This window comes from Pristiophorus japonicus, chromosome 5, assembly GCF_044704955.1.
Source record: "Pristiophorus japonicus isolate sPriJap1 chromosome 5, sPriJap1.hap1, whole genome shotgun sequence".
NCBI classification, from domain to species: Eukaryota; Metazoa; Chordata; class Chondrichthyes; family Pristiophoridae; genus Pristiophorus; species Pristiophorus japonicus.
In genome coordinates, this window is record NC_091981.1 from 241,987,283 (window position 1) to 242,012,682 (window position 25,400).

Here is a 25,400-nt window from a genome sequence, read left to right on the forward strand (position 1 = left end):
GACAATCACTATCACTAGTGGGGTAGTGCTGGACAGGCTAATGGATCTCAAGGTAGACAAGTCCCCTGGTCCTGATGAAATGCATCCCAGGATATTAAAAGAGATGGCGGAAGTTATAGCAGATGCATTCATTATAATCTACCAAAAATCTCTGGACTCTGGGGAGGTACCAGCGGATTGGAAAGCAGCTAATGTAACGCCTCTGTTTAAAAAAGGGGGCAGACAAAAGGCAAGTAACTATAGGCCGGTTAGTTTAACATCTGTAGTGGGGAAAATGCTTGAAGCTATCATTAAGGAAGAAATAGCGGGACATCTAGATAGAAATAGTGCAATCAAGCAGATGCAACATGGATTCATGAAGAGGAAATCATGTTTAACTAATTTACTGGAATTCTTTGAGGATATAACGAGCATGGTGGATAGAGGTGTACCGATAGATGTGGTGTATTTAGATTTCCAAAAGGCATTCGATAAGGTGCCACACAAAAGGCTACTGCAGAAGATAAAGGTACGCGGAGTCAGAGGAAATGTATTAGCATGGATAGAGAATTGGCTGGCTAACAGAAAGCAGAGAGTCGGGATAAACGGGTCCTTTTCGGGTTGGAAATCGGTGGTTAGTGGTGTGCCACAGGGATCGGTGCTGGGACCACAACTGTTTACAATATACATAGATGATCTGGAAGAGGGGACAGAGTGTAGTGTAACAAAATTTGCAGATGACACAAAGATTAGTGGGAAAGCAGGTTGTGTAGAGGACACAGAGAGGCTGAAAAGAGATTTAGATAGGTTAAGTCAATGGGCTAAAGTTTGGCAGATGGAATACAATGTCGGAAAATGTGAGGTCATCCATCTTGGAAAAAAAAACAGTAAAAGGGAATATTATTTGAATGGGGAGAAATTACAACATGCTGAGGTGCAGAGGGACCTAGGGGTCCTTGTGCATGAATCCCAAAAAGTTAGTTTGCAGGTGCAGCAGGTAATCAGGAAGGCGAATGGAATGTTGGCCTTCATTGCGAGAGGGATGGACTACAAAAGCAGGGAGGTCCTGCTGCAACTGTACAGGGTATTGGTGAGGCTGCATCTGGAGTACTGCGTGCAGTTTTGGTCACCTTACTTAAGGAAGGATATACTAGCTTTGGAGGGGGTACAGAGACGATTCACTAGGCTGATTCCGGAGATGAGGGGGTTACCTTATGATGATAGATTGAGTAGACTGGGTCTTTACTCGTTGGAGTTCAGAAGGATGAGGGGTGATCTTCTAGAAACATTTAAAATCATGAAAGGGATAGACAAGATAGAGACAGAGAGGTTGTTTCCACAGGTCGGGGAGACTAGAACGAGGGGGTCACAGCCTCAAAATACGGGGGAGCCAATTTAAAACCGAGTTGAGAAGGAATTTCTTCTCCCAGAGGGTTGTGAATCTGTGGAATTCTCTGCCCAAGGAAGCAGTTGAGGCTAGCTCATTGAATGTATTCAAATCACAGATAGATAGATTTTTAACCAATAAGGGAATTAAGGGTTATGGGGAACGGGCGGGTAAGTGGAGCTGAGTCCACGGCCAGATCAGCCATGATCTTGTTGAGTGGCGGAGCAAGCTCGAGGGGCTAGATGGCCTACTCCTGTTCCTAATTCTTATGTTCAAGGACTTTGGAATGGAAAGGGAGGTTGGCGATGGGGCGGGAGTTTGCAAGGACAGGGGTCGAGGGTTGATTTTTTGAGAGGGGTGATGACGGCAGATTCGAGGGAGAGGGGGACAGTACCTGAGGAGAGCGAACTATTAACAATGTCAGCTAACATGGGAGCCAGAAAAGGAAGTTGGATGGTTAGCAATTTGGTGAGATTAGGGTTAAGGGAGCAGGAACTGGGTCTCATGGACAGGATGAGCTTGGAGAGGTGGTGATGGGAGATTGGAGAGAAACTGGAGAAAGATATGAGGTCAGGGCAGGGCAGGGGGATCCTTGGAGGAAGTTTGGCCCGGTGAGGTAGAGTAATGTAGGGAAGAGGCGGCCGAACAAATGATCTCAATCTTAGAGACAAAGAAGTCCATGAGCTCCTCACACTTATTGTCAGAAGTGAGGATGGAGACTGGGGAGAGGGGTTTAAAAAGACGGTTAGCAGAGTGAATTAACCAGAGTGAGTCTACAGTGGCTGCAACAACTATGTAGCCAGAAACTCACAGATCATTGAACCCAAGGTAAGTGTCAGGATCCTCCTACTGGTGACCTTCAGCGCTTCATGTCAACACTTCTGTGTGGCATTGAGAACCAGATCTTGACAAAGGCACAGCTGTTAGATTCTTTTGAAGCACGCTGTGTAAGGACAATGCTGGATATCAACTGGGACGCCCCAGTGACCATTACTGAAGTAATGGGAAGGAGTGTCCTGCAACAGCAACAAAGCACGTCGCAGAGAGAAGATTGTTTTGATGAGAGCATGTATGCCACACGACTGCAGATCAGTACTCTTGGAAAGTGAAGGAATAGATGCCTGTTATGAACAGACCATGCAGAAGGCCAATGTTTGGCAGGGGAGTTTAAGTAAGGGCTGAGGAAGACAATATTTTTGAGGCTGAACTAAACCATATTGGTGATGGAAAGAATATGTGCTTTGAACCTAAACCCAGGTTCCAACAGACACTCAAGTTACATACAGTCTTGTTGATCCTGAATGGTAGGGCAGAGAGGATGATAGAGTCAGTGTCAAGAGAACTTTGTTGTGAGTACCATAACCTATGGCTTGGTCTTCCTGATGTTCAGCTAAAGAAAGCTGTATGTTGGTCCAAGATTCAATTCAATAGGCATTCTGACAGCAGAGGTGGTCTTTGGGTCAGGTGGGGTGATGGAGAAGCATACATATGGAAGCTGACTCCATGTCTGAGAATAGTGTCACTGAAAATCAGCAGCAAATAGGTGAGAATAAGGAATGGAACAAGGATAGATCTTTGGCAGAATTTTGAGGTGACTTTGCAGGAGAGGGAAGAGAAGAGATACATAAGATCTGTTCAGATAAGAAAGATTAGAACCATCATCGGAAGGCAAGGTTAGAGATAGGAAAATAGTTAGAGAGGATTGCTAGGTTGAAGATGGATTTTTGAATAAGGGTCATAAGTGATATTTGGATTATGAGGAATCAATTTATAAGGTCATGTAGGCAGCAGAAGGTGGCTTTAATGGAAGAGATGAGTTTGGAGAGAGCAAAGGGGGAGATGGGTAAAAAAGGGGAAAGTGATGTGGGGTTGGGAACTGGGAATAATTAGGGGATAGGGGGGATGTCTAGAATTGAGGAAAGAGGGAGGATGAAGTAACAGAAGCAGCTGCAGAGATAGTCTCAATCTTAGAGATAAAAAAAATTCCATGAGTTTCTTGCTTTTGAAACTGGAGGCAAGCATGCAGACAAGAGAAGGGAGCTTACATAGGCGGTTGGTCATGGAGAAGGTGATCCAGTGCTGGAGGGCTCTGTCTGAGACCCACGAGAATCTCACCAGCACAAGGTAAATCCATTGGAGTGCTCCGGTAGGGGAATCCCTGTTGTGTTGTGCATTGCTGGGGTGGGTGCAAAACGTGGGTGGCCCCAGGTTTCCTTGCATAGCCTGGAGGAGCCCTCCTGCTCCTCATGGCCCACAAGGACACTAAAAAAATTTCAAAAACTTACCGTACTTGACCTCTTCTGGTTCTGGCTGCAGGTTTGGCCTGGCGGGAGCACCACCACTACTCTCCCGCTCAAGCCTTGGGTTACAATAGTAGATTGGATCCCGATTATGCCATCTGCGTTCAACCTGCATTTTAAAGAGGACCCTGCCAGCTTGAGGCGAGTGTGCTTGCCGCCTGCAATTTGAGTCGGTCAGATTGGGGCAGGAAAGGAGTGGGTAGTTAAAATTGAAACTGCTGCAATTCATCCAAAGCGGACCTGAATATTTAGTTTATTATGCCATTGCGGAACTTTCGATTCCGTAAGCTATACAAATCTAATTCAAAGTCTGTACACTCGTTTTGTTACCTGACTTTAGCAGTTCTCCCATTTCCTGTTTTTTTATCACTGTATTTAAATTCCACAGTTAATACAACAAAGCCAAGGCCCTGCCTGCAGTAACATGTATGAATGAGGAACATAGTCCAAACAAACTAAACTGAACTAAGACGTCAACAATTTAATTTATATCTTTTGCATGCAAGGTATGCTTGCTGTTTGCCCATTGGCAACGCTGCCTAAATTTTGACATTACGTCCTTTCTCCATGTCCTAGCTTGTTAGAAATGTGTTACAAGAAATACTGCAGTTTCAACAAAAGTGTATGTTGCTCAACAAGGTTGCGCAGTGTGTAGAAGAAGTACACTTTCAATTGCTGTTATCTCAAACCATCCTGCTGGCTTTATTAATGAGCCCATTGTCTCATTAACAATTTCGTTGATGTAACCAGCTGTAATTATTGAATTGCATTTGAAGGTGAGATCTCTTTCTTATACTGTTGTTTTCTACTGTTGTTTTCTGCTTTTATTTGCTGACTAATGAAATGCATAGACCCCTGACTGCGATCAGGCTTCACAGTCAGGGCGTGGTGAACTGTTTGCCTTTCCAGCTTCCCCTTGGTGCTGAATGTCCTAAATATTTCCTTCAATTTTTCTCGAAAGAAACTGCCTTTCACTTTCTGCTTTCTCATCTCCTCTCCTGTACGACACCAGCGTCTTATCTGAACCATGTAGATAAAAGTATAACAGATGAAAGGGATGATTGAGAGCTTCATTGGGCCATAGAATATATGCTCAAAACCACATAAATACAGCACATTTGTGCACCTCTCTGCTGATCAGTGGTCTACAAGGTTTCACAAATAGGCTGAAATGTTATCTATTCAGTTCAGTGACTCTGAACAAGATCGCATACTGCTTTCATTACAATTCTCAAGACCATTTACCTTTGATAGTCGGATGAATGAATCTATCAATTCCCATCCTCACTGCTGTGTACCAAGTTTGATCATACTAATCCGCACGTAATTCTGTTCTCTATTTCATGGGTCTTATTGATTATATCACATCTGTGACATTCAGACCATCAGCACACTTTAAGTGTACAAAAGCAAAATACTGTGAATGCTGGATATCAAAATGAAATCAGAAAATGGTGGAAATGCTCAGCAGGTCAGGTAGTATCTGTGGAGAGAGAATCGGTTAACAGCCTCAATATTAACCCCTTCCCCGTGATGAGCGGAAGGGGGTTAAAAGGTGTAACGCAAAAGACGGCGGATCTCAAGGCATCCAAGTGTTCTATCGTGGAAAGGCGGGGCGCTTATTAACATATTTAAATTGGGCTCCCACAGTGCCATGAAACTACTTCCACAGTGACTCAATGTGTAAATCTACCATATGGCATGATACTGAGCCAGACAGTGCAGAAAGATCCCAGATCAATCTCTAGTCATTACTGAGCTAACTGATCTCCGTCAGAGCAGCAGTTTGGGAGCTACAATTGACATCAGTTATCCTGGGCTAGGAAGAGGAAAATTTAGTCAGAATTTCTGCTGCTGACCACTATCCACGATACTTGCTGGAGTATGTTGACATGTTGGATGAAATCAGGATCAAACTCTCCTGTGATGTCTTCTCTATGGTCAAATAACCTTCTCAAGGTTCAAGTGAAAAATGTCTGCTTTATGCAAGGTACCCGAGGTGGTTGCTGTGGGACTGTACCCCAAGAAGAGTCAGCACCTTCAAGAGAAAAAGGAAGAAGTTGGAAATAAAGAAAAGTCAGCTGTTCAGTTAACACAATTTGAAATTTATTCCTGAGACTGAAACAGAGTAACTTCCTAGCAAGCCTTTTAACATCATGTATCGGTTCCTATTTTGACTGACTACTTTGTACCTTTACAGATGGAGTCCGGAGGAGGTAATGTCAGTGATGACATAGACGCCATGTTCAGTGATCTCTTAGGAGAGATGGACTTGTTGACACAGGTTAGTAGTATTTTCAAATGAGCAACTTGGTAGCCAAAGGGCCAAACTCAATAGAACTACAAAACAGATTAGAGGGGCAGAAAGATTCTGACAATGAGGAGAGAAAATGTTCTATCAAAATGTTTTCATTTTAGTTTGAAAGCCACACACTGATTACATGTCAGCCTCCGCTCTGGCTGATTTTAGTAAAGGGATGTCTTTATCATCAGAAAGTGATTTGTTTTTTGCATTGGGGTGGGAGAAGAGATGGAAGAGTTACATGTCACTTTTGTCACTCTGATATCAGGCACAAGTTGACATGTCTAATTTTAAAAAAATAATTACAATTGCAGTTACATATTCAATAGTGATATGCCCGTTCATACAGAGATTGGCAAAGACATATGGAAGGTTCTGTTTCTGCATTGCTTAATACATTCAGGTAAAATAGCTTTGTGCATTGTTTTAACAAAATAATGAAGCAAATAAAAAGATTTACCAAGCACTTTTTCAAAAAGATGGCTCTATACCATTTTAGATCTCAATATCAAGATGGTTTGCCAACAATTTATTGCAGATTTCTATTAGTGATTGAAAAAAACATTAGGTAAAACAGTCTGCTTCTGGGTTCTTCCTCTTGTAAATATTCACTTTTCTCGAAGTTATTCCAAGCTGTCAGTACAGGTTTTTGCAGGTTTCTATCCTGCCAGCTGCTTGTTATACTACATTTTGGGTTTGATGTTGGGTTGAATTACCTTTGGAGGCCTGCTATTCCTTTGTGGGGTTATTTTCCATTTTTTTCAGACTGGTATAAAAACAGATATATTCAACATGTCTATATTTTGTTCTCATTAATATCCGACATCACATTTTCCACAATATCACTTTAGGGAAAAAAAAAGCTGGGCAATCCAGCCAATTACTGAGCTTTCTGTGTGTCTGGCTCAGATTTTGCTCTTTCCGTCCCTCCCCAATCATTTCACTGACAGACAAAAGAAACATTTGCTGGTAGACAGATTCTTAAAAAATGCAGGTTTCCTGATTTGATTTCCTTCCACGAGCCCAACAGCAGTTGATAGATGCTTACTTGGCTCACCTCTACCGTGCCGTGGTTCAATGCAGTGAATCGATGCAACTGCTGGAACAATATAAGTACCTAGAAGTTCCGCGGCAGTGGGGGGGAGGTTCTCCGCAATCCCCCACCACAGCTTGGGGAAGATTAGCAGAGATGCTAGAGGAATGGCGTAAGCTGCAGTTTGCGCCATTTCTACAGGCTTTCAGCCAATCTCAAAGTTATGGCGGGAGCTCAGGAGAACTCCAGGGACATTCTAACCCCGCGATGCTTTCTGCTCTTGTTTAATGATAGCAGAGATGTGGGTTAAAATGGCAGCAAATCTGGTGATAAACTGAAACCATTAGCTTTTTTCTTGCTTTTCTCTGCGGCAGTTTCTGGGGGCAACTTTCTGAGAGCCACCGTCGGTGAAGAGCCTCGCTCGCCGCCAGTAAAGATTTTAAAAATTCACTCTCGGGATACACCCATCGATAGCAAGGCCGACATTTATTGCCCATCCCTAGTAGCCCTTTAGAAGATGGTGGTGGGCCTTCCTCTTGAACCGTTGCTATCTATGTGATGAAGGTATTCCCACAGTGCTGTTTGGAAGGGAGTTCCAGAATTTTGACCAAGTGATGATGATGGAGCAACGATATATTTCCAAGTCGAGATGGTGTTTAAGTGGGAGGGCAACTTGAAGGTGGTGGCGTTCCTATGCACCTGTTGCCTTTGCCCTTTAAGATGGTGGTGGGCTCGAGTTTGGGAGGTGCTGTTGAATGAGACAATATAGGCGGTTTGCTGCCCCAATAAACAAAAAAGGGGGTTGGAATGGTTAACTATTTGTAATGTATTTGCTTCATGGGTCCTTTGCTTAAGAATTCATAGCAACACATTGCTATTAAGAATTGGTTGGTTTATTAGCAAACGTTTAACAATCACACTACACATTACCAGTTCATCCACCAGGCTCACAACCACCTGCCTCATCGTGGATCCCCTGAACCCAACTAGCTGGGGTTTTATTGAGTCTTGTGAACATCACGTGAGCCACTCCCAACTCAACAGCTCTGCAACTATTTTAGTTGTATCAGTAATCAAGTGCCCCCTGATTAAAGGAGGGTCACACTCCAAAAACTTTTCAAGTGCCCCCTTGTTTTTTTTTGGGGGGGGGGGTTTTGAGGGCACTAAGAACACAAATTATATAAGGGCCCCGCTGGCTAAAAGGGGGTTAAGGGGGTTGGGGGGGTGGACACTAAAACCGACAACTTAAACAAATTAAACTTTAGACATTAAGATCAAATTAAAATTGGTTGCTGGGGGTGATGATGCACTCCAGTCCCTCCGGCACCCACCTCTCGCGGAAGGCTGCAAGCGTACCAGTGAACACCGCGTGCTCCAACTCCAGGGGCACCCTGGCTCAGATATATCCACGGAAGAGAGGCAGGTAGTCAGGCTGAACAACCCCCTCGACTGCCCGCTGCCTGGACCAGCTGATGGCCCCCTTGGCCATGCCCAGGAACAGTCCTACGAGGAGGCCTTCCGACCTGCCCGCTCCTCTCCGCACAGGGTGCCCAAAGATCAGGAGCATGGGACTGAAGTGCAACCAGAATTTGAGGAGCAGCCCCTTCAAATATTAGAAGCGGGGCTGCAACCTTGCACATCCAATAAAAACGTGGAACATGGACTCCTGTAGACCGCAGAAATTGCCTGCGGCCTGGTCAACAGCTCTAAAACTCTTTTTTGTGAGCATACTCACAGATGCATACATTACACTATTTGTTTCTGAAAAAACTGCTAAAGCTTCTGTTATGGTGCTTTCAGAGAAAGAAGAAGTAGTTTTCCACCGGGGAAGTTAAAAGAACCAGTTAAGGATAAGCTCACCCGCTCAGCTAGAATTAATTCAATGACTGAGCGGGTAAAGAGTTTCTGTTCAATGTGGAACTTGCTGAAGTTGTGACATTAATTGGTTCAGTGGCGTTGTTGGTGGAAGAGCGGGAGTGGGACGGGGAGGGGGGGGTGTTGGAGGGCGGAGGGCGGGTGCCTGGGAGTTGCAGGCTCCATCAGTAACCAAGCACCCACCAACCAACTACCAGTCAGCGCTTGAACAGTCCACTGCACTGTGCTCCCCCTGCACTTTAATCAGCTGAGCGCGTCAGGGCTTTTCAACAGTTTATTGCACATCTGTCTGAAGTGCCTCTGAGTGACATTTGGCTGGGCTCAGTGGCATTTTAAACAGATGAACAATGAACTGTTGAAAAGCTCCAATGTGCAGCTCAGCTGTCAGCTTCATTCCCCCTCACCGGATATCAAGAATCTCAAGTGGGAGATGTTTAAATAAATTATTACCAGTACAAGACAGCCAGAACCTAGTAATTAAATTAAATATGATTTTCAATTCAAACTGTGCAAGATCATCTAAACAATAAACTGAAATGTAGTTTGTCTTTCATTCCTATTTCAAAACTCAGAGGTTGATAGCATATGCAAGAGCAACTGTTTTAGTTCTAATGCCATTTGATCAGGCTTTCAAAATGTCAGGGAGTTCAGCGATACAAATCCAATGCTCAGTTTCCTACAGATTCATGTGCTGCACAGTTGTATTAACATTCTGAGCTGTGAGGTGACTAAAGGGGCCGATTTTCATCTGTTGTCGTCCCCCTCACGCCCCTCCTCCCCGTCCCCATCGCCTGGCAAGAACGGGGCGGCAGCGACAAGAAGAATGGTGAGACACGGATCCTGCTGAGAACTCACAAGAGACCCGCCCGATGTGATCTGCGTGCATAGGCACCCAGTGCTCCCGGCCAAAACAAGCGGGAGCATTATTTGAATATTTACATCAGGGTTATTCGCCCGTGTAGGCACCGATGTGATTTTCATGGACCAATCGCGGGGATCAGGCTACGCTTGCCCTATCCATTGGTCCCTGCCATGGTGTAGCCCAACCACCAGTCCTTAAAGAACGCTCAAAAAGCTGGCACATTTATCAAAATGTTATTTTTTGGGGGGCACCGGAAGGAGTAGGAGTGTTTCTCCTGCCCCCACTAAAATGCTCCAGCCCACCTCCAGGCTCTGCGTACCACCCCTCCCCCCCCACACGCCCCCAGGATTGCTTCCCTCCCCCATACGTAGAAAAAGATAGATCCCTGGATCAGCCCAAATTTTACCCACATCCTCAATGTTCCGATGCCTGCAAAATTTTGCATCCTATTTGTCATTTGTTTTTGTGCTGGGAATTTAAAATGTTAAACTTTTTGCTCTTCAAATCTTCTTACAGAGTTTAGGGGTGGATACCATCCCACCTGAATCTACAAAACCCAGTCAGGATACCGAGTTCAAACTCTCGATCGGTTTTACGAATGTAAATGGTAAGAGCATCTTTGAGTGACGCTGTCTGTGCTCGTGTGTTGGGTCAAGTGCAATAAGTAGTAATGGTTGATATTAAAATGTAAGTCGGTTAACCTTTGAATGATTAAGTTTGGTCTGACTTCTCTTCTTACTCCTAACTTGTTCATTTTTAACTTGTGTCACCTGGTTTTTGAACCTTTTGCCAATTCCACTTCACAATGTTGAAAATGTCAGTTAAATCACCTCTAAGTCCCCGCTCTTGCAAAGAAAACCATCCCAACTTCTTTAACCTATCCTATTTTTCCAATACCCAGAATCAATCTCGTCTCTCCTGCTCCTCTTGGTTCCTGGGGTAATTTTTTAAAATTTACCTTTAGTTGGCAGCTACTGATGAATACTGAGCAGGGCAGTCTTGTACCATCCATCACAGACCAATATTTGTGAGGAGACCTAAGACTGTCCTTAGGCCCCTCATTTACATATAGGCCCCTAATCACAACGAGTCAGCTGGCCCAAATTGGAGCTGCACAAATTGGAAAGCGGCCTCTGGAGGCGTGACAGGTACCAGCAGCTCATCACAATCATCAGAATGAGGCCTGGGGCCCAATTTCTGCCAAGCCTCGAGCCTCCTGATTTGGCTGTGTGCTGGACATGTGCCAACAATACTGCACCCAAAAGCAGGCTATAGCGAACTCTAGCCCAGACTATAAATTGATGGAGCTTTGTTTTGTGACTCATTCAGAATTATATTGAGAGTAGCTATCCAATTTAGTCCCACGCCCCATTCAGACTCATTTCACGTAGAACCCTTACATCTGGCAAGCAGAAGAGACTTTCAGCTCATTACCCAGAGTGGTGTTCCAGCCAAGGTCCAAGAGGTGACGGGAGAGGAAACCAAGGCACCATTCCATTACTGTCGCCAGAATTTGCTCTTTCAGAACAATGTTTTGGGGCCGAAATTGCCCCTTTCTATAAGGCCTCCGGCCACCCGAAAGGGCGGCCACGGGTCGGTGTGGAATGGCCGCCGAGTCTCCGTGGAGGGGCCGCCATTTTGAAAATTGCCCTTCCTTAGGTTTGGAGCGGGGTAGGGGATCACTCCACCCGTTTTCCTGCTGCGGCGTACACGCGCTGACCCCTTACAGACTGACGGGGACCCCTTCCGGAAATTGACCCTCCGGAAATTGCCCCTTTCCCGGAATTGCCCAGCAGGATCGGCCCCGCCGCCGGTCGGTGCCACTGACAGCGTTTGCTGTCGGTACATTCTCTATGGCTTGGCGGCATGGCCGCCCTCAAAGAGGAGGTGGCGCTGTCAGCGACGCCATGTTAATTTTTTTTGTCGGCCGACTAATCGCCAGGTCGGGCCGACAATTATGGCCGCGGGTTTAGCCGGGCCACCAACTAGCAGCTTGGTACCCCCTCTTGGGTGCCAGGCCCTTGGCCCGCCAAAACCTTCCCTGGTGGCCCAGTGTTTGTCACTAAAGTGGCTGCAGAGTTTGCAGCGGCCCTCCCCTTTAACTGAAAGGGAGAGACGTTGTGACGCGCCAGCGCGATGATGTCATCGGCGCGGCACTAATGCCTTGCAGCGTCGGTCACTGTGCCCCGCCTCCACTTCTGCCCCGATAATGAGGCCATTTCCGCCCCGCTCCAAAAAAAACCCGAAGAGCTGAATATCTATGGAATGGCCATCCCGTGCATTGGGACGGCCAGAATACTTTGAAAACGGTAGGTGCGCCTCGTTTCAGGCAGTGGGCAATTTCGGCCCCTTTACGTTTACAATTGCTTTGCCTTTTGTATTACCAGTCAATGTTACTTTTCCTCTTTTTGCTCTTTTGTTCTGCTAGAGTCCCTCAATTCACTGGAAGACACCGACTTTGATGCCTTAATGGCAGACTTAATGCAGGACATCAATGAAACAGAGAAAACCTGTAATGCGAAAGCAATGACAGTTACATCTCAAGCCTCCCCAGATCTGGAGTTTTGGAATGCTACTACTAAGCCAGGTTTTCCAGCACCTTATTCAGCAGGGCCTCCAGAGCCACCAAAAAGATTCACAGAGCACCCAAGCCTAGATTTGCCGCCACCTCCTGCTGACATGTTTCCATCGCGCACTTCAGCTTTTGTGTCTCTTCCACCACCACCACCTCTAGAACCTCCAGAACCATTAACAGAGGTAAAAATTTAGCCTTCCGGGGAAAAAAATGGGAAAATGTGTCAAAAATGCTGAAACTGACTTTCTTGGTTCACACATGAAGATAAAATACTGGAGGATTGCTCGTGCCTACGGAGGGTGGGGCCTGGGGGGGGGAGAAAGACTGGCATTTATACAGTGCCTTTCACAATCACCGGCATCTCAAAGCACTCTACAGCCAATGAAGTACTTTTGGAGTGCAGTCACTGTTGTAATGTGTGAAATGCGGCAGTTAATTTGCACACAGCAAGCTCCCACAAACAGCAATGTGATAATGATCAGATAATCTGGTTTGTTATGTAGATTGAGGGATAAATATTGGCCAGGACACCGGGGATAGCTCCCTTGCTCTTCTTCGAAATAGTGCCATGGGATTTTTTAACGTCCATCTGAGCAAGTAGACGGGGCTTTGGTTTAACGTCTCATCTGAAAGGCGGCACCTCCAACAGTGCAGCTCTCCCTCAGCACTGCACTGGAGTGTTAGCCTAGATTTTTGAGCTCAAGTCCTTGGAGTGGGACTTGAACCCACAACCTTCTGACTCAGAGTTGTGAGTGCAACCCACTGAGCCACAGCTGACACTAAGTTATAGTCCAGCACGAGTCAGCACGTTCAAGAGTTGACAAGAGAAAAGGGGAAGAAGCTGGGAATTTTAAAATTAGAAACAAGGGTAAAAATGCACTTCTTATTTTGTAGCTGATTGTATGCATAGAGTTTTGTTGATGATTGTTTAGAGCAAACTTCGTAATGCCCTGGAAAGACCCTGGAATTATAGTTACACAAGTGCTTGATTATTTAAAACAGAGTTTTACAGTTACAAGACTTGAAGTTAATTATACATCTCCTGTTAGTGATTATAAAAAGAAGCTTATTGGATTTTCGTTTTTGCTCATTTCGGGGCAGTAATGGCAGCGGGGCGGTACAGTTTGCATCAGGAATAATTTACGCCTCAGTCATCAAAATTTGGCAGCTGGGCCCTGAGTGTGGGGCAGAGCGCTAAGGGAAGTGTTGCACATTTCTCTGAGGGCACTAGGCCAGCTGAGCATGCAAAAATCCCGAGCTAAACAGCTGACATCAAAGCGCTGTAAGAGAGGCATGGGGGGAGAAAAAAAACCTGATTAAAAACCCACCAAAATCATTCCCAATAAATAACTCACGATATCTCAATATAAATCGCAAAAATAAAACAATCACACTTACCTGAGGTCGGTATTACTTACCTCAGTGCAGCCGCTACAGGTCGGACCACCCGCTTTCACAGGCGGTCCCAGCACGGCGCTCTACGGAGCGCTACAGATCGGGCAGGAGCCAAAACTCAAGCCGGTGTCACAACCAGGGACGTTGCACACCAGCTCACCTCTTCCAGGTGGTAATGCTCCATGCCCTGCCGAAACTGGGCCAGAAAACACTGGTGGGGCGCTGGAAGTTGGCCGCCCGCCTGGGACAGCTTACCGCTGCCATTGAGGCCCCTCCGGGGCAAAACAAAGGCAACAACAAGCCGAAAATCCAGCCCATTTTGCATTGTCATGGTAAAGAGCCTTGCAAGACCTTTATCACCTTTTAAAACAGAGAGGCCTGCTGACTGTTGTATTGTGCCCAATTAGAAAGGATGTCAAGGCCTTAGAGAGGATGCAGAGGAGATTTACTAGAATGGTATCGGGGATGAAAGCCTTCAGTTACATGGAGAGACTGGAGAAACTGGGGTTGTTCTCCTCAGAGCAGAGATGGTTAAGATGAGATTTGATAGAGGTGTTCAAAATCATGAAGGATTTCGATAGAGTAAATAAGGAGAAACTGTTTCCAGTGGCAGAAGGGTCAGTAACCAGAGGACATACTGGAAATATTCAGCAGGTCAATACTTACAGTACTGAAACTGCAGCCAGTGCAAATACAGCAACATGCTGGCAGGTTACATTCAGTGCTACAAATAGAGAATATCAAACAGTGCAACGCTTTTTGTATTTTTCCAGAGTTTACATTTAATTATACCTGCTGTGGGAGAAGTACATTGATATTTTGAGGCTTCTTGTCATGACGGTGCTTTCACTATAATAGCACCTTGTACGTTTGACATAAAAATGTCCCAAGGCACTTTGCATAAGCGAGCGAAGAACAGTAATAGATAAAAGGAATAAAGGAACAGGTGCTGAGTTACAGAGTAAGAGTTAGGAAACAGAAACTTAGAAGTTACGCAGTTGATATATTTTATCTTTATGGTTTTTAAATGTTGTGAAAGAAAGCTTCAAGTGTCTAGGGTGGGAGTTTCAGAATCTAGTAACAAGGCAGTTGAAAATTCTGGCCCCAACAGTGGTATGAATGAATGAGTGGGGCGAAAATTAGGTTCTAAGATTGAAGTAATTTGTTTTTGGACTCTGGGGTTCAGTTGCATCAAGGAATGAGGGAGTCCTGCCTCCTTATGGGCCTCTTGGTTGGTGTCACTGCCTTGGCCTGCAAATGTTAGGACCAGTGTTGCTCCTCCTGAGAGGTGAGTGTTTGAGCAGAGGAGAGGTTTCGTGCCAAGTAAGCCTCACCAGTCTCTGACTGCTTTCTAGTTCCAGGTAATGGCTGAATATCACTCCTTCAGACTGGGATGCGTCCCAGTGGTACCTAGTGTAGTGTCCCTGCACCTTACTCCAAACTCACACGAGGCATGGATATATCAGACATGGTCACTCTGTGACCTTCACCTTTATTGCCGGGACCAAGGAGTGTTGACCCTGGGTGGGACCTCCCCTTTTATACCTGGAAACCTAGGTGAGGAGTGTCTCCCGCAAGTTCACCCCCTGTGGTCAGAGTGTGCATTTCTAGTGTACAGGTACAGTGTACATGAGTTACAGTTACATGACTATGTCATTGCAAGATGGTTAAATACATGACATCACCTCCCCCCTTAAGTCTTTTTGTTTCAGAGGTTAAGTCAGGTGGTCGACGCTCATTCGTGGAGCTCCGCAGTTGTGGCTCTGGTGGCTGAGCCCCGGCACGCGTCTCTGTCACTTGAGGTGATTCCGGCCTGTCCGGGCTGGCCGCAGGGACTGTGCATGCTGAGGGCTATCTTTGTTGCTCGTCCGTTGGCAGTGGTGTGGGTGCTATCTCATCATGCTTTTCTTCCGGTTCCTCCATGTCTATGCTGAACCTTTTCTTTACTTGGTCCAAGTGTTTGCGGCATATCTGCCGATTGTTTAGTCAGACCACTATTACTCTATTCTCTTCTTTGCCAATTATGGTGCCCTCAAGCCACTTGGGTCCCAAAGCATGGTTAAGAACAAATACCGGGTCATCTATTTCTATACACCTCCCTCTTGAGTTTCGGTCATGGAGTTCGGTTTGGGACTGGCGCTTGCCCTCAACAATGTCTGCCAGGGCTGGGTGAATGAGGGACAGCCGCATCTTGAGCGTGCGTTTCATGAGGAGTTCCGCTGGCGGGACTCCCGTGAGCGAGCGCGGGCGGGACCTGTAGGCCAGCAGGAGGCGCGATAGGCGGTACTGAAGGGAGGGTCCTTGGATGTGTAGCATGCCCTGTTTTATGACTTGGACCGCTGTTCCGCCTGGCCATTGGAAGCCGGCTTGAATGGCGCTGTCCAGACGTGCTTGATACCATTGCCCAACATAAACTCCTGGAATTCATGGCCGGTGAAACACGGGCCATTGTCGCTGACCAGGATGTCTGGCAATCCATGGGTCGCGAAAATCGTACGCAGACGCTCCACGGTGATGGATGTCGTGCACGAGTTCAATATGATGCACTCGATCCACTTCGAGTATGCATCGACAACGATCAGGAACATTTTTCCCATGAACGGGCCCGCATAGTCTACGTGAATACGTGACCATGGTCTGGTGGGCCAGGGCCACGGGCTGAGTGGGGCCTCCCTGGGGGCATTGCCCAGCTGGGCACACGTCATGCACCTGCGAACCCAGCGTTCCAGGTCTGAGTCAATCCCCAGCCACCATACATGTGACTGGGCAATGGCCTTCATTAACACGATGCCAGGGTACTCGCTGTGGAGTTCTCTGATGAACGCTTCCCTTCCTTTCTGGGGCATGACTACCCGGCTGCCCCATAGCAGGCAGTCAGCTTAGATGGAGAGTTCATCCATCCGTCTCTGAAACGGTCTGACTTCCTCGGGGCACGCCCTGTGTGCGTGCGCCCAATTCCCAGCCAGGACGCATTTCTTTATCATGGATAGGAGGGGGTCCCTGTTGATCCAGAGTTTGATCTGGCGGGCTGTGATGGGGGAGCCCGCGGTGTCAAAAGCCTCAATGGCCATGACCATCTCAGCGCTCTGCTCCGATACCCCCTCAGTGATGGCCAGTGGGAGCCTGCTGAGCGCGTCAGCGCAATTTTCGGTGCCTGGCCGGTGCCGTATGGTGTAGTCATATGCAGCCAGCGTGAGGGCCCAGCACTGTATGCGAGCTGATGCATTGGCGTTGACAGCCTTGCTGGCGGACAACAAGGATGTTAACGGCTTGTGGTCCGTCTCTAGCTTGAACTGTCTACCAAAAAGGTACTGGTGCATCTTTTTCACACCGTACACACAAGTGAGTGCTTTCTTTTCGACCATGCCGTATCCACGCTCTGCCTGGGAGAGTGACCTGGTTGGAGTCGGCCGTCATCGTTACCCTGCTGCAACACACACCCAACCCCATAGGATGACGCATCGCATGTTAAGACCAGTTTTTTTTACAAGGGTCATACAAAGTCAACAGTTTGTTGGAACACAGCAGGTTCCTCGCCTTATTGAAAGCCCGTTCTTCACAGTCCCCCCAAAACCATTCACAACCTTTACACAGGAGCATGTGTAATTGCTCCAGCAATGTGCTTAAGATCGGCAGAAAGTTCCCAAAATAGTTCAAAAGTCCCAGGAATGATCGCAACACCGATGTGTTGCCGGGCCTGGGCGCCCGGCGGATCACCTCCGTTTTTGATTCAGTGGGCCGGATCCTGCCCGCGGCAACCCTCCTGCCCAAAAACTCGACCTTTGGGACCAAAAACACACACTTGGCCTTTTTCAGCCGAAAGCCTACCAATCCAATCGGCGTAGCACCTCCTCCAGGTTGTGGAGGTGTTCTTCGGTGTCTCGACCCGTTATGAGAATGTCGTCTTGGAATACGATCATTCCAGGAATGGATTTGAGCAAGCTTTCCATGTTTCTCTGAAAGATGGCTGCTGCCGAACGAATGCCAAACGGACACCTGTTGTAGACAAATAATCTCTTGTGTGTCGTGATGGTGGTCAGAAGCTTAGATTCTTCAGCCAGTTCCTGAGTCATGTAGGCCGAAGTGAGGTCCAACTTCGTGAACAGCTTGCCACCTGCCAGCATGGCAAAAAGGTCCTCCGCTCTCGGAAGCGGGTATTGGTCTTGCAGCGATACTCGGTTGATGGTGACTTTGTAGTCGCCACAAATCCTAACCGAGCCATCTGCTTTGGGAACGGGAACAATGGGACTTGCCCAGTCGCTGAATTCAACGGCCGAAATTATGCCCTCTCTGAGCAGCCTTTCCAGTTCACATTCAATTTTTTCACGCATCACATACGGCACCGTTCTGGCTTTGTGGTGCACTGGTCTGGCGTCCGGAGTGATGCGTATCATTACTTTGGTGCCCTTGAACGTTCCGACACCAGGTTGAAACAGTGACCCGAATTTTTGCAGGACCTGTGAGCATGAACTTCGCTCCACGGATGAAATGGCGTGCACATCCCCCCATTTCCAATTCATCTCAGCTAGCCAACTCCTCCCCAAGAGCGCGGGGCCATTTCCCGGAACAATCCAGAGTGGCAGCCGGTTCTGTAATCCATTATGTGTTACCACCAAGTTTGCACTGCCCAGCACTGGGATGATCTCATTGGTGTACATCCGTAGCTGCGTCTCAATGCGTTCCAGTTTGGGCCTGCTAGCTCTGTGTGGCCATAGTCTCTCAAATTGTTGGGCGCTCATGAGTGATTGGCTAGCTCCCGTATCCAGCTACATGTGCACCGCGATGCCATTCAGTAAGACTTTCATCATCATGGGTGGAGTTTTAGTGTATGAGCTGTGGACGTCAGCCACGTGAACCCGCTGAACTTCAGCATCTATGGCTTTACCCCAGGCCTCATCCTGCATTGCAGACCCCTCGTCTGGTTCCTCTGTCTCGCAGATTAGCCTCGCTACTGCCTTTTTGCACATCCTGGCCAAGTGTCCACTGACATTACAAATCCTACAGGTATATTGCTGCAACCTGCAGCTTCTCGCAGTGTGTCTACCCCCGCATCTCCAGCATGAGCTGAGATTGAGATTGCTGTTAACAAAAGGACTATTACCAGGCATTCCTCTCTGATTGCCCATTTGGCTGTTTCTAAGCACTCTGATGGTGGGTGTTAATGATCCCATCGCGGGACACATTGTTCCTCGAGATGGCGTGAATTGCTGATCCCCTTTCCATTGTCTTTGTTGCAGGCCCACCCTAGAGCCTGTTGCTGCCTGGGTGGTTTCAAAATGCCCTTGCCTGTCTGTGGGGTCCTGAGCCGCGTTCACCATGTTAACTCCCTCGTCCGTCGCCACCTTTGGACCAGGGCTGCGTGCGAAAATTAGCTTGGTCTCCTCTTCCCCTGCCATAAAGGTCTGAGCTATCAATGCTGCCCCTTCTAAAGTCAAGTCCTTAGTCTTTATGAGCTTCCTGAAAATGCCGGCATGATTAATGCCCTCGATGAAAAAGTCCCTTAACATCTTCCCCCTGTAGGCATCAGAGAACTTACAGAGACTGGCCAAGCGCCGCAGTTCCACCACGAAGTCCGAGACATTTTGTCCCTCCCGATGCCGGTGAGAATAGAACCGGGGCCGGGCCATGTGTAGGCTACTCGCCGGCTTGAGATGCTCACTGATCAGCTGGCTGAGCTCTTCAAAGGACTTGTCCACCGGCTTTTGGGGTGCGAGCAGGTCTTTCATCAGTGCATACGTCTGTGGTCCGCAGCTGGTCAGTAGAAACGCCCTCCGCTTGTCAGCGCTGTCTCTTCCAGCCAATCCTTTGTGACAAAGCACTGCTGGAGTCTTTCCACGAAGTCGTCCCAGTCCTCACCCACACAGTAATGTTCCTCTGTGCCACCGGTGGCCATCCTCGTGGTTCCCGTTTCTCGTCGCCAAATGTAGTGTCCCTGCACCTTAATACAAACTCACACGAGGCATGGATATATCAGACACGGTCACTCTGTGACCTTCACCTTTATTGCCGGGACCAAAGAGTGTTGACCCTGGGTGGGACCTCCCCTTTTATACCTGGAAACCCAGGTGAGGAGTGTCTCCCGCAAGTTCACCCCCTGTGGTCAGGGTGTGCATTTCTAGTGTACAGGTACAGTGTACATGAGTTACAGTTACATGACTATGTCATTGCAAGATGGTTAAATACATGACACCTAGTTATTGTGGGGAGGCCACACACCATCACATCGAGCAGGTGCATCTTTTGGAAACTAGCAACAAGAGATATTATTCTTCATGCTGTGGCCAGCCTTTGCTTTCTCGCAAGCATTGGACTGGATATACTAGAATTGTGAGGTCAGTCCACAATGTCTGGAAGGAGAGGCACACCTAGAATCTGTGAGGTGGGTAGTCTCTGATGTACCTGCTCAAGCAACCATGAGCGAGATTGCAGGAATAAGATATGTGCATTGCAGTTTCTAACGAAGCAATGTTTAAACAAGTCAAGGGCAGCTTTGCCAAGAATGATGATTCATTCACAATTTCTTCAAGTCACAGAAGTTTTTTTTAAATCGACAATTTAAACATAGCTTTCTACACATTTAATGTTTATGCCTGAATCACAAACATTAAAAACTAACAATTCTGCCTATGGATCTGACCACATAACCCAGAGTTGCCGAATTTGCAAGTTTGTTCTATGTGGTCAGGTTCACAAGTTTCTTAAACATCAGATCACTGGGATCTGTGCAGTATTCTATTTATACAATGGGTCCGCCAGCAAAGAAAATGTAAAATAATGACAAAATATATATGAAAATAGAGGATCTATGTCATAATAATGTGACATAAATAGTGGAGTTATGATTGTTTTGATTGTATTTCTGGTGGCATTGTGTGATTCTCGAGGGGTTGGACAACAAGAAGTTTCATTCACAGAGTGCCTTTAACAAAGAAAAGCATGGCGAGACGCTTTCGCAGAGGCACATTCAGACAAAAATAGGCACAAAGAAGGAGTTAATAGGATCAAATGTTTGGTCAAAGAGACAGGTTTTGAGAAGGGACTTAACAGAGGAGGAGAAGGAATGACATTTCAGAACATGGGAGACGTCTGAAGGTACGGTCAGCAATGGTGGGACAAAAGGTGTGTGGAGAATCCATAAAAGGCCAGAGTCAGAGGAATGGAGAGTTTGGAGGGAATTGTAGGACCGGAGGAGGTTACAGATATGGAGGGGTGAGGCCATAAAGGATTTAAACACAAGGATGAGAATTTTAAATTGGATGCGAAGGGGGAACGGGAGCCAATATAGGTTAGCGAGAACAAGGGTGATGGGTGACCAGCAATGCTCACGCTAAGGTGCATGTGCACACGGCCACGCAGTAATCTGCAAGTTCCGCACAACCCGTTCACCGGCATTTACATTGTAAATACCGCACAGCCCGAACACCGGCCTTTACATTGTAAATACTGCACAGCCCGCTCACCGGCCTTTACATTGTAAATACTGCACAGCCCGCTCACTGGCCTTTCTGCACAGCCCGCTCACCGACCTTTACATTGTAAATACTGCACAGCCCGCTCACCGGCCTTTACATTGTAAATACTGCACAGCCCGCTCACCGGCCTTTACATTGTAAATACTGCACAGCCCGCTCACCGGCCTTTACATTGTAAATACTGCACTCCGCTCACCGGCCTTTACAATGTAAATAATGCACAGCCCACTCACCGGCCTTTACAATGTAAATAATGCACAGCCCACTCACCGGCCTTTACAATGTAAATAATGCACAGCCCACTCACCGGCCTTTACATTGTAAATACCGCACAGCCCACTCACCGGCTTTTACATTGTAAATACTGCACAGCCCACTCACCGGCCTTTACATTGTAAATACTGCACAGTCCACTCACCGGCCTTTACATTGTAAATACCGCACAGCCCGCTCACCGGCCTTTACATTACAAATACCGCACAGCCCGCTCACCGGCCTTTACATTGTAAATACTGCACAGCCCGCTCACCGGCCTTTACATTGTAAATACTGCACAACCCGCTCACCGGCCTTTACATTGTAAATACCGCACAGCCCGCTCACCGGCCTTTACATTGTAAATACCGCACAGCCCACTCACCGGCCTTTACAATGTAAATAATGCACAGCCCACTCACCGGCCTTTACATTGTAAATACCGCACAGCCCACTCACCGGCTTTTACATTGTAAATACTGCACAGTCCACTCACCGGCCTTTACATTGTAAATACTGCACAGTCCACTCACCGGCCTTTACATTGTAAATACTGCACAACCCGCTCACCGGCCTTTACATTGTAAATACCGCACAGCCCGCTCACCGGCCTTTACAATGTAAATACTGCACAGCCCGCTCACCGGCCTTTACAATGTAAATACTGCACAGCCCACTCACCGGCCTTTACATTGTAAATACTGCACAGTCCACTCACCGGCCTTTACATTGTAAATACCGCACAGTCCACTCACCGGCCTTCACATTGTAAATACCGCACAGTCCACTCACCGGCCTTTACATTGTAAATACTGCACAGCCCACTCACCGGCCTTTACATTGTAAATACTGCACAGTCCACTCACCGGCCTTTACATTGTAAATACTGCACAGCCCGCTCACCGGCCTTTACATTGTAAATACTGCACAGTCCACTCACCGGCCTTTACATTGTAAATACTGCACAGTCCACTCACCGGCCTTTACAATGTAAATAATGCACAGCCCACTCACCGGCCTTTACAATGTAAATAATGCACAGCCCACTCACCGGCCTTTACAATGTAAATAATGCACAGCCCACTCACCGGCCTTTACAATGTAAATAATGCACAGCCCACTCACCGGCCTTTACATTGTAAATACTGCACAGCCCGCTCACCGGCCTTTACATTGTAAATACCGCACAGCCCGCTCACCGGCCTTTACATTGTAAATACTGCACAGCCCGCTCACCGGCCTTTACATTGTAAATACCGCACAGCCCGCTCACCGGCCTTTACATTGTAAATACTGCACAGCCCGCTCACCGGCCTTTACAATGTAAATAATGCACAGCCCACTCACCGGCCTTTACAATGTAAATAATGCACAGCCCACTCACCGGCCTTTACAATGTAAATAATGCACAGCCCACTCACCGGCCTTTACAATGTAAATAATGCACAGCCCACTCACCGGCCTTTACATTGTAAATACCACACAGCCCGCTCACCGGCCTTTACATTGTAAATACTGCACAGCCAATCACCGGCCTTTACATTGTAAATACTGCACAGCCCACTCACCGGCCTTTACATTGTAAATACTGCACAGTCCACTCACCGGCCTTTACATTGTAAATACCGCACAGCCCACTCACCGGCCTTTACAATGTAAATAATGCACAGCCCGCTCACCGGCCTTTACATTGTAAATACTGCACAGCCCGCTCACCGGCCTTTACATTGTAAATACTGCACAGCCCACTCACCGGCCTTTACAATGTAAATAATGCACAGCCCGCTCACCGGCCTTTACATTGTAAATAATGCACAGCCCACTCACCGGCCTTTACAATGTAAATAATGCACAGCCCACTCACCGGCCTTTACATTGTAAATACCACACAGCCCGCTCACCGGCCTTTACATTGTAAATACTGCACAGCCAATCACCGGCCTTTACATTGTAAATACTGCACAGCCCACTCACCGGCCTTTACATTGTAAATACTGCACAGTCCACTCACCGGCCTTTACATTGTAAATACCGCACAGCCCACTCACCGGCCTTTACATTGTAAATACCGCACAGCCCACTCACCGGCCTTACAGCCCACTCACCGGCCTTTACATTGTAAATACTGCACAGCCCACTCACCGGCTTTTACATTGTAAATACCGCATAGCCCACTCATCGGCCTTTACATTATAAATACTGCACAGCCCACTCATCAGCCTTTACATTGTAAATACTGCACAGGCGTTGAAATTTAAGGAGACCACGCGTTAACAGAAACAGGCCGCGCAGAACAAAGCGCAGCTCACATGGAACATTGGTGACCAGTACTTGGTGAGTTAGGCCACAAACAGCAAAATTTGGGATGTACTGAAGTTTACAGAGGATTTTTAAAAAATACTTGGATTTATATAGCACCTTTCATGACCACTCGACGTCTCAAAGCACTTTACAGCCAATAAAGTACTTCAAGAATGTAGTCACTGTTGTAATGTGGGAGCGTGACAGCCAATTTGGCCACAACAAGCTCCCACAATCAGCAATGTGATAATGAACAGATAATCTGCTTTTGTTATGTTGATTGAGGGATAAATATTGGCCAGGACACCAGGGATAACTCCCCTGCTCTTCTTCGAAATAGTGCCGTGGGATCTTTAATATACACGAGAGGGCAGACGGGGCCTCGGTTTAACGTCTCATCCAAAAGACGGCACCTCCGACAGTGCAGCACTCCCTCAGCACTGCACTGGAGCGCCAGCCTAGATTTATGTGGTCAAGTTCCTGGAGTGGGTCTTGAACCCACAACCTTCAGAGATGAGTGTGCTGCCCACTGAGCTGTGAGGGTTGAGGATGGGAGACTATCCAGGAGAGTATTGGAATAATTGAGTCTGGAGGTGACAAAGGCATGGATAAGGGTTTCAATGGCAGATTGACTGAGATAGGACTTGAGGCGAGTGATGTAATAGAGGTGGAAGTCGGGGGTCTTTGTGATAGATTGGGATCAAATAGGACAATGAAATTAGGAACAGTCTGGTTTAGCCGGAGACAGTAGCCTTTGAGGGAGATGGAATCAGTGGCAGGGATACAGAGTTTGTGGCAGGGCCAAAGATGATAGCTTCAATCTTCCCAATGTTTAATTGGATATTGAGAAGGTTGTGGAGCAGGATAAGCCAGAAACCTCAGTATTTCCCATATGTAGTCTGGCAGTCTGTGGTAATAGATTGTATTAATTGCATTAACTTTGAACATTAACTGCACTGACAGTTGGCTGGTAGATGATATGCATGATGTTTTCAGATTGTTAACTGAACATAAATGGCCATCTGATGGGAGTAAGCACATTGTAGCAATTACTTTGTTACTTTGTTATTCATTGATGGAGGATTCTAGAGGGTCTGAAAATAAAGTTAGTTATTACCCTACCAATACAAGTGTTTATTTGGACATAACAGTCGGTATTTAGCACTACTTTACATTTGAAAACAATTTGGTAAGCTATATAATATTCCTATCCTTTCCTCTCTAGTGTCACCTAATTGTGTACACTATACCCAGGTCAAGCGGTCACAAGCAGATGGCCAAATGAACTGGCTTCTGCTGTTCAGCCAGCTAAGGTTTCCAGAGTGGTCTAGGATGACTGCCCCTTTGATCATCTCCCGCTTCCTGTAAAATACATCTGACATTCAGGCTCTTGCTTCCTCCCACTGACATTATCAGGAACTTATCATGTGGGGAATTGTACATGTGAACTCATGCCCTACCACTTTATGTGAAGGAAAATGTCTATGTGGTCAAGAGTTCCGTGTTTTTTGAGGACAGCACAGTGCACAATGGGCGGTGCCATGAGCAGAAAGACCTGGGTTTGATCTCTGAACTCTCTGAGCCCTTGATTTCAGTTACATTTGTACACATCATTAACTGCAGCCAAGCAACTTGTTTCCAAACTTTAACCAATGCTATAATCT

The 25,400-nt window shown here is 46.9% G+C and overlaps 1 protein-coding gene across 7 annotated transcripts in view; it reads left to right on the forward strand.

Moving 5' to 3' along the window:
* apbb1ip (amyloid beta (A4) precursor protein-binding, family B, member 1 interacting protein) overlaps positions 1-25,400 on the forward strand; it is a 213,393-nt gene that overhangs the window by 60,561 nt on the left and 127,432 nt on the right. For 4 of the 7 annotated variants that reach the window (XM_070881446.1, XM_070881453.1, XM_070881451.1 and 1 more), the window contains exons 2-4: positions 5,867-5,950; positions 10,255-10,345; positions 12,167-12,495. In XM_070881446.1, coding sequence (XP_070737547.1) covers positions 5,867-5,950; positions 10,255-10,345; positions 12,167-12,495 — 504 coding nt within the window. Of the gene's footprint in view, positions 1-3,278; positions 3,491-4,150; positions 4,173-4,280; positions 4,443-5,866; positions 5,951-10,254; positions 10,346-12,166; positions 12,496-25,400 lie in introns of those variants that run through there. The other 3 variants (XM_070881450.1, XM_070881452.1, XM_070881448.1) reach the window with 3 other exon arrangements.